The 15503-nt window shown below is 39.9% G+C and overlaps 1 protein-coding gene across 5 annotated transcripts in view; it reads right to left on the bottom strand.

Annotated features, from left to right (window-relative positions):
• The window catches only part of Arb2a (ARB2 cotranscriptional regulator A), a 448678-nt gene that overhangs the window by 46908 nt on the left and 386267 nt on the right, over positions 1-15503 (bottom strand). The window contains exon 11 of one of the 5 annotated variants that reach the window (XM_076552004.1): positions 852-7083. The exons of the other annotated variants lie outside the window; for them this stretch is intronic. Coding sequence (XP_076408119.1) covers positions 7061-7083 — 23 coding nt within the window. The 3' untranslated portion in view covers positions 852-7060. Of the gene's footprint in view, positions 1-851; positions 7084-15503 lie in introns of those variants that run through there. 5 annotated transcript variants of the gene reach the window in all.

Raw genomic sequence — 15503 nt, 5'->3', positions numbered from 1 at the left:
AGTGTACAAGAAACAGAAGACAGACTGGAAACTGAACACGGACGGCACAAGGATAAAGCGATCAGTGTGAACATCCAGAAAAACACCCAAAGCACTTTAACTTTTAGAATGCAGTGCTCAGTTACTACAGAAGCATTTTTCATATTAGGGTTTACTTTACACAGAAAACTGCAAATAAATACTGATAAGCCTTCATGGCGTGTCTGATAATCTTTGACAACAACTCACTGCTGTCACTGTGGCCACCCGAGGAACCTGCACATCCTGAGCCTTGACCTCTGAGGCCTTTTATCTGCATGTGTACTCTCCACAGGCATGCAATAAAGGCCAAACGACAATTTACACATGAATCAACTTTCTCTCCAGCACAGGCACCAGAGACATTTCTTTTCTCTGGGCAGAGGGAAAGGCAGCCAGGCCCAAGCTTGTCTCACTAGGAATCATACGTGTGAAACAGTGATTTGCTGGGGAACGGCAGGTCAGCCGAGGGAAGCCGTGGCAAATGCCTGATAAAATGGCAGTCACAAAGGACTAGATGAATATTTAGAGTGAAAATAGGCCCGGCAGCAGCAGTGAGTCTTTATCCTACTTTGAACAGTAGTGTCATACAAACTGAAACAGAGATACATTCCTGATAGGAGGTCACACAAGATACCTAGGCAGGACCTTTAAAGACTCAGGCTTGCTTCTCACACATGCATCCTTTCATCCAGAATGTCTTCAGAATACAGTTATTTCACATGGATGGCATATGAAGACATGGCCCACTTTGATGATGAGAAATCAGTCCTGACAATGTAAAATTAAACAGGTTTGTTCATAGGAAACAGGGAACTCCTTTCACACTTGGAAAGAGAGAATGGATAAGCTATATTTTTTTTCCAAACTCAGAGCTCCTTGATATTTAGTTCAACATTTAAACATTTATCAAAATATGACAATCCATATACTCATAGTCATTCTAACAGAAAAAGAAAGAAGACAACACTTGTCCTGGCTCATTTCACAAAGAAAGGAGATCTACTACTAACTTGATAGTAAGACACCATTACACTGCAGCCTTCCAGTCAGTGGCAGGGAACCAAGTCAGTGAAATTAACACGCCCATTCGTTATTGCTCCACAGCCACATGCCGGCCACACTTCTCTACCTCATGACACATCCGTCTTCTTACGCACCAAGCGGTCCCTGATGCCTTCACATGTCTTCAAAACTTTTGAGGGACTTCTGCTGTAATGCTCCAGCTTTGGTGGAGAAACTAGACACAGAGATTGTTGGTATCGCACACCAACAGACCACAATCTTCAAAATAAATTTTATTCATGAGTTGTAAATAGAAGAAATGTATAATTTGTGATTCATAAAAGGAAATCGTGAATTTTTATTCACTTGGAGTCCAGAGCAGAATCTGTAAATTCCAGATCACAATTCAGACTAAAGAAATGTGAAAATGACTAAGAGTTACAGGATTTAAGTCTTAGAAGTTACAGTGATGAGGTGTGTACATCAGAATTCTGGCATAAAGAGTACTTTACATGCTCAATTATTTCTGTATATTTTTCATACTATGAGTTTTCTCTTTAATCCTTTCAACTGCTTCTCTCATACATCTTTCCCTTTTTTAACACCTCCACTTCAAACTGAAACTTCTTTGCCTCTGGCCTCTTCTCTACCACCTCCTTATTTATTTAGCCATTGTTTTGTTTAGTAGAGGTCAGAATTAGTATTTTTCTTCAGCTGTAAGGTACTAATCACAGGACTCCTACCCGCCACCCAGCACATCCATGACACATTGCATTGCCCAGAATCCTGTTAGCTATTCAGACTATCTTTGTTAGGTGGCCGCTGTTGTTCTTAAGAATTTCTTTTTGAAGGTCAAGACCTTATGTAGCTCAGAATATTTATTATTATATTATTGAGCAAACTTGTAGGTGAATTTATACCATAGTTTTTGTAGCTTTCATGGTGACTCTTCTTACTGTGGGAGAAGAGAGCGTGAGAGCCACTCAGTGACCTCAGAGGGAACAGTCTGACCGGCAGCAGAGGGGTAAGAACACCTTACGATGTCATATTTACTTTAGCAACTGTGACACACAGTATCAATCTCTAAATTTCTTTTTGTGCTTATGTTTCTTTTTCTACTGTTAAGGAACCACTAATTCTAAAGGCAACGTAAACACACTGTGCTGTGGCCAAGAACCTGCACAGAGGGTTAAAGCGCTGCCCTCAGAAGCCTGCTGACCCGAGTCTGATGCCCTGAACCCATTACCAAGAGCTGTCCTCTGGCCTCCATGTATGCCCCCTCCAAGCATTGCCAAATTAAAAGAGTTTGCTGACTTAATACCCCTTTATATATAACTTATATCAGCAAAGTGAGTTCTATTGTTCACAAGTGTAAGGACACCACGAGAACCAGGGCAGGGGCTTTTGGAAAGCTCCATGGAGACAAAGAATTAAACAGGCAGACAGAAGGAAAGGCAAATGTGTCCACTCAGGCCAATGAGTCTAGGATTATATTTCATCATTTTTGTTTTTAGTAATGGGGAGGGACAATAGCAAGAACACACAAACCTAGAGCCCCCCAACACATTTCCTTCCACGTTTGATTCCCTCTTCCAGCACGCTTCCTTAAGAGCAGATACTTCGCAAACCCTTTGCTCACTCATTCATTCTCCTTGTTGATCACTGGACCATGAGAGCAAGAATAGAGAAGGGATAGCGTTACCAGAGTCAACACACAGTGCAGACATTGCACGACTACCATCAGGTCTGTTGGCTACCACGGGGGAAGTGGACGGGCCTATTGTATGATGCTCATAAACACAGGTTCATAATCACCCCCAAGCCTGAGCCTTAAATGTTTTCATAATATTTTTTTGTAGTACTTTCTAGACTACCCAAATTAAGTCGAAGGGACTAGACTTTAAATGTCACTCCAACATACACTTTTGAAGTAAATGCCAAATTAACCCATTCTCATTTTTTCTTAGTACAGCTCTATTCCCACCACCTACAACAGGAAGATGAAAACAGGGAGGCCAAGCAGGGGACTTTGTTCCGTTGCCTCGTGGGACAAATGAGTAAAATTACACACACACACACACACACACACACACACACACACACACACACACCCTCTGATAGAGGGAACAAATAAGCAAGGGTATTGTTTTCAGGCAACTGTAACACTAAAATGCCACACCACTGCCACGGAAGTGGAAGGATGCAGTTAATATGTGGAAACAGGTCTTCATACATGATGGGTCATGTATGACGGATACTTTTTAAATCACATGCGAAGTGTGTGGACTAGAGAAAACCCACTTTCAAAGGGATGCTTAGTCATTTGAAAAGTGTCTTAGAGTTCACTCTGTAAACCTAATAAGGTGCCCTATGAGTGCCTCGCCTGAGTGTATGCGTGCGCACCGTGTGCACAGCTGAGCCTGCAGAGTCAGAAAAGTGCTGCAGCCCTGGAACTGGAGCTACAGACAACCGAGAGCTGCCATGTGGGTGCTGGGAACCGAACCTGGGTCCTCTGGAAGAGCAACAAATGCTCTTTATCACTGAACCATCTCTCCAGATCTAGTTACAAATTCTTAATCTTAAAATGTAAGGACAACCAGGAGAACTGCAGTCATGCTTGTTACCATGTAGGGGCCACTGTGAAGCTTTCTACACTGCAGTGGCCAGGTGGTTGATCTGCATTCTTCAGTGAAGTTGGCAAAGGTCAGGTGTGGCCGGGTATGATGGACAGAACAGCCCATGGCAATCAGTGATCCTGCATGCTGTTCTAAGTCATGTGAGAAGTTTCATTTGCAAATAATGAGAAAACGTAAAAGCAATACATCTGTTACCTTTTCTTTCTTAACCACAAACTTTTTTCTGACCTTTAGACAATATTCATTTTTATTATTTAAATTTTTAATTTTTTGAGAATTTCAAACATATAGTACTATTTTCCCATGATTTTCACCCATACCTCTTTCTCTCAGCTCCTCCTGCGTGCCCTCCCTTACTTTCTCTCAAATTCAGGACTTCTTTGTTGTTAACACACACAAACACTAACACACACAAGTGCACAAGAACACACACAGTGTTGCTATTAAGTACATGTAGTCAGGAGTGATTTTCCTAGATGAAGTTTTAAGGAGCATCACTACATGCCAAACATTTCCTTGTGATTTTCCTCTCACAGTAGTTTTTCTCTTAGACATCCTTCCCACAGTAAATGACATCACCCAGGCGCTGAAGCCAAACACTGAGGACTCATTCCTCATCCTTCCCATCTGCTTGTTTCCCATGTATACGTAATTATTTTGGACACCTCGCTCCACTTTCAGTACTAACAACGCTGTCTCCTGACTGGGTGATCTGGATTTAGAAGGTGCCCAGCTGCTTACACTCTTGTCCTGTACCATGCCACTCTCTAGTTCAAGATGGTTCCGTGGCATAGAACTGACTGGTCTGTAGGTCTCTTTTGCCAGACTGTGCCTCCTTGCTCTACATGCACCTGGGTCACCTGTGTCTTCTGGTCCTTGCACTAAATAGCTCTTTCCAAGTCTACCTAGAGGGACTCTGTGGTTCTTCAAAGCTGAGGGATAAATCCAGTAGGGCCTTCTGAGGTAAAATGAAATTCACTCAGCATAACTCAGGCCACACAATACATGTGTCCATTCTGCATAGAAATGCCTGGCTTTTTTTTTTCTCCTGAGACAGGGAGGGTCTCACTATATAGATCTGACTGTCCTAGAACTCACTATGTAGACTAGGTCAGCTTTGAACCCACAAATATCCACCTGCCTCTGCTTTACCAGTGCTGGGATTAAAGGTGTGCACCACTATGCCCAGCTGTTTTCTGTTAGTAAGACCAGAAAAATAAGACTCCCTGCTCTAGATGACTATTTAAATGAATATCCACACAGTAAAAAACTAAAGTACAATTTCATTCTTTGAATACTTTGTTCAGTTATGTCTAATGAATAACAGTAGATTACAAAGATAACATTTCTTGTCCATTTCTGAATATGGAAAAATTATACATCTATGAAGAGACAGGCTTTCTCCAGTCAGTCTTCTGTTTAGGTAAATTGCATTGGAGATTGGAACACTGTGTCAATTCTGAAGAGTTCAAAATTACTTTCATTTATATTTGTGCTGTTTAAAATAATCCTCTAATTTGTTTTCCTTACGTGAAGTTCTGTAAAAGTGCTTTATAAGAAGAAAGCACTGTCCTTCACTGGATTAGTTGGCTCCTCCTAGGAATACCCAGAATGCCACTGTCTCAGCTCTGCCGCTGCAATAATGCTATCACTGGTTATACACTACAAAATAATAAACTTTTCCTCACCAGTACAGGAAGTGATACAAACCCTTTAACAAGATTTTTGCATAATTTTATCTGACAGAGCACTACTACCTTCAAATTCTTCCAAAATCTTGAAATAAATCAGACTCATTACTGTTGAATTAATTGTTACCGAATAATGACTGTAAGGGTTTGGTATCAGTTTTACAACTGACTAAAAGTGTAGAATATAAAGAAACAAAATAGAAAATCCAGCATCATATTTTTATTCTGAGACAGATTCTCACTATATAGCTCTGGTTGGCCTGGAACTCATTTTGTAGACCAGGCTGGCCTAGACCTCACAGAGATCTACTTGCCTCTGCCTCCTGAGAGTATCACACAATTTTTGAGATGTGAAGTAAAAAATGAAGATAAAAACCAAATGCAAAGAGTCCCGCTAGATGATAAGGTGAGCTGGTGCCGGGTTGGTTCTAGTGCAGAGGACAGAAGGCTGATGACTGTAAGGAAGCCTGTTCTGTAACTGACACTGATCTCAGCTGCTGACCAGCTAGGGCAGGACCAAGCATCCCAGAGGAAGCTCAGAGCATTACCAGACAGTATCATTTAGAAATGCAGAAGAGTGACTTATAGGGAACATATTGGACATTTATAACTTGTTTCCAGAACTTAAAAGGTAACATCTCAAACAAAAACCCCTTTATACCATGAAAGAGGTTCAGAAGCTAGGAAAGAAATGATGTATTCTACAGACTCTTTCTTTTGTTTCCTGAATCTTTAGAATGCTCAGCTGGTCAGTGAGTAGATGTGCATGTGGACTTTAACTTGAGGATAGGAGTTTCCTCCCATAGGTCCCAGCACACCCTGGAAAAAAATACAATGAGAAGCTAGAACGATGTAGAAAATGAAGCTAGAAGTGATGTACACAGAGTAAGCTCATTTATCTAATTGGAAGGGCTGCTTAGGCCACCGAGGTAGGAGCAGGTCAGGAATAGAGGGCGAGTCCTGCTGGGGCACTGCCGACTTCACCAGATCCCCTGCACAGGAGGCCCTCAGGTATGCTAAGGTTGTCTTCAATCGGAGGAGAACACTTTCCTATACCAGTATCAGTTTTCAGTTTTTTACATAACAACCACCAAACCATTTTGTTCATTAATAGCCAAAGAAGTGAAATACAATACATTTTTAGTATAATATTATAAAAGCTTTCAAACTTAATAGAATGTCTCCTATTTTCTTATAGTTTTGTTATGTTTTCCTAGTTTATAATCAGGGAAAATAAATATCTCCAGTAGATTAGGTATTTTAAGTGTGAGGCAATTTTAAATGAAGTACTTTAAAGTGGAATGGTTTCAGTGGTGCTCCCCACTGACACTCATGGTGTTAGCGGTGCTCCTCACTGACATGGTTTCAGTGGTGTTCCTCACTGACATGGTTTCAGTGGTGCTCCTCACTGACATGGTGTTAGCAGTGCTCCCCACTGACAGTGATGGTTTTAGTGGTGTTCCCCACTGACAGTGATGGTTTCAGTGGTGCTCCCCACTGACAGTGATGGTTTTAGCGGTGCTCCCCACTGACAGTGATGGTTTGTTTTGGGATACAAAATATAAAACTATTTCCTCAAGATAGTTTGTGTTCATCATAAAATATTTAAAATGTCTCATTTCCAAGAGATCTGGTGGGAGTTCATGACAGATGTGTTCCTTCTTTTTCTTTTTTTAAACAGTATTATTGTGTCTCATTAGCACTGATCATTTACCCAAGGCAGAGTGAACTTCCTGGGAGGAAAGAAAAGTAGCTTTCAGCTTCATTCTCTGCAGAAATGAAGCAACCAGGGGTGAGATAGAAACAGGGACTTTCAAACTACAAGTAGCCTATCGTGGATCAATTTATGCACGCACCACATGTGACCAATGTGATTTCCTTCAGCCAAATCCAGGGAGCCTCAGCCTGGAGCATTCTCCAGGTGTTCCTTTAGGTTGGCCATTATTTCCTATTTATAGACTGTGTCTAGTGAAAGAAGACAAATTGCTCTAAGTGGGGTAAATGTGACTGAGTGAGTCCTCTGAAGATAAGAGGGTACATGGACAGGGGTCATTAACACAGACGACCTCTTTGCTCAAGACCATATTTTTCTTCAGTGTAACTGAAAACACTGCAAAGCAAGAATAATTTCTGCCACACATACCAAAGGAGACACAAATTCCTTTTATTGTAATAAACAAACAAAACCCCCACAACTTTTCATGTTTTTGAAGTGTTTTAATAACGCGCCAATGGTGCCAAAATGCTCTCAGAATATACCAGGAACAATATTGGAGAAATTATTTATCTTAAGGAGTCTATTGGAAACGAGAGACACTGTTGTGGCCAGAGTAGTGACAGGCTTAGAATGGCACTGGATACCAAGATCATCTGAATCAAGTGCCGCTCACGTTTATAAAGTTCAATTAAAACATCCACACTCTTTCTTTCACCTGATTGTAGCCCCATATGGCAAGGTCAACCCTCGAGCGAACAGACAGTTGGGCTGCCTCCAGTCTAGCTGTTATCTTCCACAACAAGGGGAGACATTTGGCACAGCCTAAAGCTGGGGCATGAACCCTGGCTAAGCTTAAGACATTTATCTGACAGCATCAGCTGACACTCCACAAACACATTTGCTCTCCATGACCTCCAAGCATTTGTGATTAATCAAAAATGTATCTTGGATCTTGAGAACAAGCTACAACCAGGCACACACAAAAAAGAATATGCTCTCGATCTTGCTTATCGACTCAAGAGGTATATTGAATTTAGAAATAGCAAATAGAATAAAATGATCAATATGTTCTCACTTGTCCATGGAAGAGCAAACTTTATCCCTCAAGCAAAAGACATTGATCATGTAAATGCTTCAGAACTGCTTTAAAGCTAAAGAATGCAAAATGCACACTGTGGATCGGGGTGGGGAAGGGGCTACCATAGAAAGGGGTTTGCTCTCTTTAACTTACACAAATGTGTAGCTTGGAGACATACAATATATGTTCATAATGTGTTGTCCTTAAAAAAAGAAAAAACCTGACTGTTCAAGTTAAAACCTCTTTTAGCTTTGTGCTGCCAAATGTTCTTAATAAAACATTATAAAGGAAACTTTAAAACTTAATGAAGGAACATTATTTGTGCAGAGAAAACTCCCTGCCTTAATTTAAATGAGTACTGTTATAACATATCCCTTATGCACTGTTTACAATTTATAATTCATAATTTATGTCTCTTGGTTCAAACTTACTATTTTCTACAGTCATCTGCTAAGTAATATGATTAGCATGCGAATATTACAATATTCTGCTTCCCAACACAGTATAATTTAGCATGTTTTTATTTTCATTTGTACTTTTCACTTTCTAATAACAATACTGAGTCCCAATGAAAGCATTGAGAAGCAGAAGAAGTCATATGCCCCACCCTTGATAAGATGCAAATGATGTTTTTGTTTTTTTAAAAAAATCTCTACAATTGAACTTATTAAATTCCATTCTTGCTTGATTACCCACTGGTTAGGCTACAGTTGTTCATGATCCTATGGCAGGGTTGTTTTACTAAAGAAAAACTCCACATCCTGGTCCCTGTTGGCATGGCAAACCAACTTTCATAGCATGTGCTCACTCTATAAAATGGTGGTACTAATTAGAAGATATGAACTCATGCTGAGACATGATATGAATTGGCTTTATGTATCTCTGAAACTCACAGCAGTGCTGGATTTATACTGATGCTGCTTTAAACTAACACTAAGCACAAAACCCAACTTCTAAAAAATGTTCTTTAGGAAAGCAAAATTGATGGAGTTGAAAAAGAAAAGCTGAGCCTCTCATTTTGGGTTTCACTTCTAAAATGTTTCCCGTGTGCTTAGAGGGTGCCCACCACCTCTCCCTCATATGTTTACCTAACTCAGATTCTTCAAACATGAATTGTAAGTACCAGATAGCACAGCTGTATGTTTTGACATCCATGGTGAAAATGAGCAGAAAATCTAACTGTTCCATATCAAGAAGTATTTTTACTAGTGCTAATGTGCCTTAAATACCTTGTTCCACAGATGAGTGGCCTGGCACCTGCTGCATGAGAAATAGCCAATTACTGTTCAGTGTCTCTAATTTTCTGATTCAATTAGCATGCTTCAGAGCTTTCCAGTTTAATTGCAAACTACTTCACAGTTAGCTCTCTGATTAATCATTGCCCATCTGCAAGCCATCGGAAAACTTGGTGGAACAAATTTGTGTACTTTGGAATGCTGGGAGCTTAGCAAATCAAACTTGTTTTGGTGTATAAAGCTTTAATTTTGTTTGCCCTTTTCAGCTGCACTTGTAAGAAGCGCTGTACTGATTAAACAGGAAGTCTGGACAATAATATGCTACATTATGCATATAATTACTGTAAATACAACCAAGATTGTAGAAACATCATTTAAGGTTAGGCACTAACATGAATGGAGAAGGGGGGGGTGTCAAAAAAAACCACATTTGGAATCAATTTCTTTCCATTATGACCAAACGCAAGCACAAGGGGGAGAAGAGCTGCGTGACATCCAGTGACGTCATCACAGCACCTGTTCTCCTGCGGGCGTTTAAAATCCCGGCTTTTCATGTATTCATAAACTCTTTCTGGTTATTTAATTAGCAGACTACTAAGTTTTATAAGCTTTGTTTACAAAACATATATTAGGGATTTTAAATCAAACTGGCAACACATTGTTTATGCTTCATTTTCCAAGCTTTCTTGTTGGGCCCACTGAATATATGAATGATAAAAACAAAACTGTTTTAATAGTACTTCGCCTGGGTTGTAGATAATCTTAACCTATCTATGGCTATGACTTCTACACTGTTGAAGAATGAGCTATGGATTGTATATTCTGCTCACTTACACAAGCAAGCAGACCACACAAAGGGTTCCCTAGAACACAAGAAGGAATTGCCACAAAGGTAAAGTCCTTTTCTGACTTTAGTTCACAGTTCACATTTTGGGATTAATTTAACATGGTTTTTAAAGACTTCTAAGAAAATTTACTATAGATGAGCATTAATTTTTCAAGGCTAAGTTTTAAGCTCCTAAAACAGGTGATCTAGCAATCTCACCCTTATTATCAATGCCTCACAGAGCATTTGTGCTCAGCCAATATATTTGTTGGATTAAAGAAATAAATACAGGATGATTTCTCAATTTTCCATGTCATATCATAGTGTTGATGGACACTACTTTCCTTCTGTAATGTCAGCAGGATGTAGTAATTACTACAATCTCACAGATATCTAGCAGGGTTGATGAGAAGTGTGCTTTGCTAATTATAAGAATCTGAAATCATTGGCTATTAATATGAACAATGAAAAATAGAATTTGTCTATCTTTTTGAAGATATTATGGAAAATACTAGAAGCTGAAAGTTAAAAATTACTAAAAACCTGATAGCTGAGAAAATAATGTTAAAGTTGGAGAACTTATTGATGCACAAAAATTCACTTAAAAATGTTTACAGACAGAAGCATTCAGTATTTAGATTTTTTGACTCCCTTACTAATAGACACATGTGAGCCCTTGTGTAGCTCCTTCCTATTCTATCTCCTGTTGAGGGCTAACTTCAGGCCTCTCTGAACACTGTAGGCAGCCGATGTAAGAAATGCTGAGCAGGCGTAATCTGGTCAGAGCCACTCAGGGATGTGAATGGGCACAGTGCCATGGTCTGCTGCTGTGAGCAAGGGCACTACGCTGAAATACCCCACAAAGATAAAATTCAAAAAAATCAAACTTTGTGGCCAGGCTGGCTATAGTGAGATAATAAGATATGTCAGACAAAAATATCATTTCTGTAGCTCTATGGGAAATAAACTGTTAATTATGCACAGTTTTGTTTTTAATTTGGGAAAGGGTAAATGGCTGATCCTGCTCAAGCTCCCACCAATTGAGCCTTATGTTGAGAGATAAGCAATTAAACCTTACACATCAGAGGAAAACAAGAGCTGTCCAAAATGGAATTTAGCCAAAGAGAGACCAAACCGGCCCCTGGTCCCTGGCCTGGGTTTCTGAGTCCCACCCTCAGGCTCTTCCTCTCTGCGCAGGGCTCTCTATGTGTATCCAGCAGTAACAATGGACAACCGTGTGGAAGGTGAGGACTATTGTGAAGCAGGCTGGAAATGCTCAAAGGACCCACATGTGTTGGACAGAGAAGCACATCTGGAGCCAAGAGAGCTGGTCTCAGAAATCGCCCGGTACACGAAAAGAGCCGCATGGTTTCTGGGAAACTGATTAATAGAGGACGGCTTTAATACATCACTAAAACCCAGATAATATTTCTCCTTCTACAGAAAAATGTTAACGTTTTTATAAGGTTCGAAGCCTGAATCTCCTATAGAAACAACATTTTAGTTCCTGAGGAATTTCATGAGGTATCAAATATCCAAGATGACAAAACTATAGAATTCAGCCTTCTCTTACAAAAAAAATTATGTATCGAAATTAGTAATGGTACAGGTTCTGGAGAGAATCAGGAGGACAGGAACGACTGTTGGGCCATTTTTTGTTGGAGGCAATAGAAGCTGCAGTAGGTGGAAGCATGTCAAAGGTAACCGTGACAAATCCAAACAAACAACAAACCCACACACCCACGCGCGGCGTGGAGAAGGCTTTCTGGAACCATAGTTCTGGGCAAGCTAACCAACTCACAGAAGTCACTGTGTGAGTGTGACCGAGGCAGCCTGCAAAGAGCACAGGTGGTCCCGCCAGAGTGAAGGCGCTGTGTCGGGTTCCCAGCTGTTCGGACACGCTCAGGAATTGCTTTCAGCAATACTTTTTTTTTTTTTTTTCAGTAATATACTTTTTAGCACACAAAATCAAGGTACACTTTCAACTTTTAAAGGGGGAAATAAGAGTATAAAGTTCCTAAGAATTTAAAAAAATGAAAATAAAGACATAAAGTAGTTGCTTTCTTTAGACAGGGAATCTTACAAGAGATAAGAAATTCAATATCTACTGTACAAGCCTATATCTTATTGATAATTTAAAATTATAATTAGTGTTCTTGGGACTGAACGCTACACAGAAAACTAAATATGCACATATGCATGAGATGTGAGATGCTGCTGCAGGAGAGAAATACCCTATTTTTAAAGCAAGCAAGCAAGCAAGCAAAAAAAAAAAAATCCCAGTGAAGTCTATCCTTTCCTTTATATGTCTCATGTAAATTACACATTGAAGTCTTCAACACATCCAGAATGGCCAGGTCTCATGGTGCTTCTCCTTTACTAGCTTCCATTTTACTTGGCCATGGCAGTCAAAGCTTTCCAGAAAGTTTTAGGGTTTAAACTTAGGTACCTTGAACTGAATCAGTAAATGACCATCAGAAAAAAATTAATTTTTATTTATATAATCTGGTTAAAACGTACATGATTTTCTACTCTCAAGGCATTTTCTTATGCAGTAACACCACAAAAATAGCTAAAGTTTAAAATAGTGGATTTCCCATATGGTTCGTCCACAGCACGATAAAGTTGTAAATGAGGGCCCATGTGAAGAAAACATAAAAAAGCCTTAAGGGCACATGCAAAGAATGTGCTATTGAATGATTTACATACATGGTTTTATTCTCCAAGATTCAGAGAGAAACTTAATATGTCATAATTTAAACTACTTCACATCAAGTATTCCTGATTACATATTTAACACACATAACTCAATTTAGAGCATAATGTGGGAGAGGAGTTAGTAAGAATCTAACCTTTTGCATTTCTTGACTTTTTTGGGCTTGTGGTAATGTTGTATTTATAGAGATTCTACACTTTCAAATTTAAGCCTTGAAATGTCAGAAAAATCCCAAAGCTGAGATCTCACAGAAGGTGATTTTTAACAGTCCTTAAAAGTAAAGCCTTTTATGATCCTCTGACAACTGGAGTCTCCCCACCTTACGATTCCAAGCTCCCAGGCCTAATACTACAAAAGCACACGGGCTGCTGTGTCTTCACAATCTCATCATGTTGATCAGTCAGACAGAAGAGGAAGGAAAAAGAAGCTAAGTTCAGGAATATACACAAGTTCAAATCAGAGAAACACTCAAATTCCTGTATTTAAATGTGGTCCCTCATTAGAACATTCCCAATGTAAAAGATATTACATCTAGCTAATTTTGATTAACTAAAAATGTTTTAAAAAAGATTTCCTAAATATTTGGAGGTGGAAGCTGCATGAAGAACTAGCTTACCAGAGTCTGAAAGCCATTTCAACACCATACAGCTGGTTTGAATTCTGTTTAAATACACCTAAGTGTTCTGTCTTTACAGTCCTTAGTATTCCCACCTAAAGTTTCCTACATCTGCTGTACTTGTTTCCTGTCAATGTGTTCCTGTTACCTACGACCTTCTTGTGCAAGCACGGGCATGGGCCCGCTAGTTTTCTAAGTATGTGCAATTTAATAAATATTCTTCCACAGTCTAGTATCAGTCCGATATAGAGATTATAAAGACTGTTAAATGGGCTAATATTATCTTTGGGATTTATAGTCTAGTGAGGATTGAGAAGTTTGTCAAACAAATATTTAATGCACTATCTAATTTGACTAGAGAGCTGTCAAAAATAAAGGTAACATGGGGGCTAGAACGATGGCTCAGTGGTAAAGAACACTGAGCTTCTCCTAGAGACCAGAGTTCAAACCCCAACACCCACTTGGTAATTCACAACCATCTGTTAACTCCAGTCCCAGAGATCTGATACCCTCTTCTGGCCTCCAAGGGAATTGCATGCATGCTGTGCACAAACACACTTGCAGGCAAAATACCCTTCCACACACAAAATACAATTGAAGATGACATTCAGTGTCAGATAACCTGGATGAAAGGCAAGTGCAGACGAATTTCTAAATGATCTTATTAAATAAAAGACACGGAGCCAGATACAGGGGTGAAAACCTGAGAGAGATCAGAGGAATAGGAGCAGCCACGTGCTAACCTCACCTCACCAACTCTGCAGCTTCCAAAAGTGAGATACTTCCTGTCTACCCACGCCTATATGCCTTGCTATCTGATTTGCTCTGTCTGGCTACATCACTTCTTATTCCTGCCCAGCTCTGTCACTTTCTGTCTGTCTGTACAGACCTCCAGACCTCCATGGTTAACTAGTGTTGGAATTTAAGGCATGTGCCACCATACCTGGCTCTGTTCCCAGTGTGGCCTTGAACTCACATAGATCCAGACAGATCCCTGCCTCCCAAGTGATAGGATCAAAGGTGTGTGCTAACATTGCATGACTTTTGTGTTTACTTGTAATGGCTGGCTTTTTTCTCTGATCTCCAGGCAAGCTTTATTTATTAGAGCACAAATAAAATATCACCACAGGCAAATCAACTAAGTGACATCTCAATTTCTTTCTGGAGGGGAAAAAAGGATTTCATATTTCCCTTCACTCCTATTACCACTAGGTGACAGATAAGATCAAATTTCTACTGGTATTTATGAAGCACTCTGATAGTGATTGGCATGCAGTGAACAGAGACTTTAAAATGTAAATAGTTTTGTGAAATTATGTTTCTTTGGTATAGGCCTTTAATGTGTTAATGCACATTATAATTACAAAAGGAAATTTAATATACAATATTTCATTTTTTCTTTTATCAAGAAATGAGGAGGTTTTTGTCACTTTTCGAACTCTCAGATTACTATTCCAAGTAGATCCTTTTGGAAAATGCTACCAAGTCTCTAACCACCTTGCCTATACACACACTGCAGAGAAATCCCTGAGTCCACCGCCTTCATCCTATTTCCCTAACATCCCCCCTCATAATTTCCTTAAACCAACAGCAACCACTACCCAAATGACAGCATTCCCCATGCTTTGGATCTCACTACTTTGCTCAACACAGAAAACGTCTCCTTCCCCGTGCTCCTTTGACAAACCACAAGGGTGGATCCTACTGAACAAACACAGGGGGCCTCCTAACTGACCTGAAACATAGTTTGTAAAGCATTATGGAAGTTCTTTTGCAAACCAATAGTTTCTCTTAAGTTGGCAGCACAGTAGCTGTGGCTGTGTAAACCACTGCGGCCAGGCACAGCCGTGACGTCTCAGAAGCCGGTCTGTCCCCTCCCTGCGGTCACTGAAATCATTCAAATGGGGGCAGATTGACGACAAAGGGAAAAGTGGAGAAAGAACAAGACCTGAACCAGGGGTCCAA

The sequence above is a fragment of the Peromyscus maniculatus genome, chromosome 15 (assembly GCF_049852395.1).
Source record: "Peromyscus maniculatus bairdii isolate BWxNUB_F1_BW_parent chromosome 15, HU_Pman_BW_mat_3.1, whole genome shotgun sequence".
In the NCBI taxonomy this organism is placed as follows: Eukaryota; Metazoa; Chordata; class Mammalia; order Rodentia; family Cricetidae; genus Peromyscus; species Peromyscus maniculatus.
The sequence above is the reverse complement of the archived record's forward strand: the minus strand, read 5'-3'. Positions and strand labels throughout refer to the sequence as shown.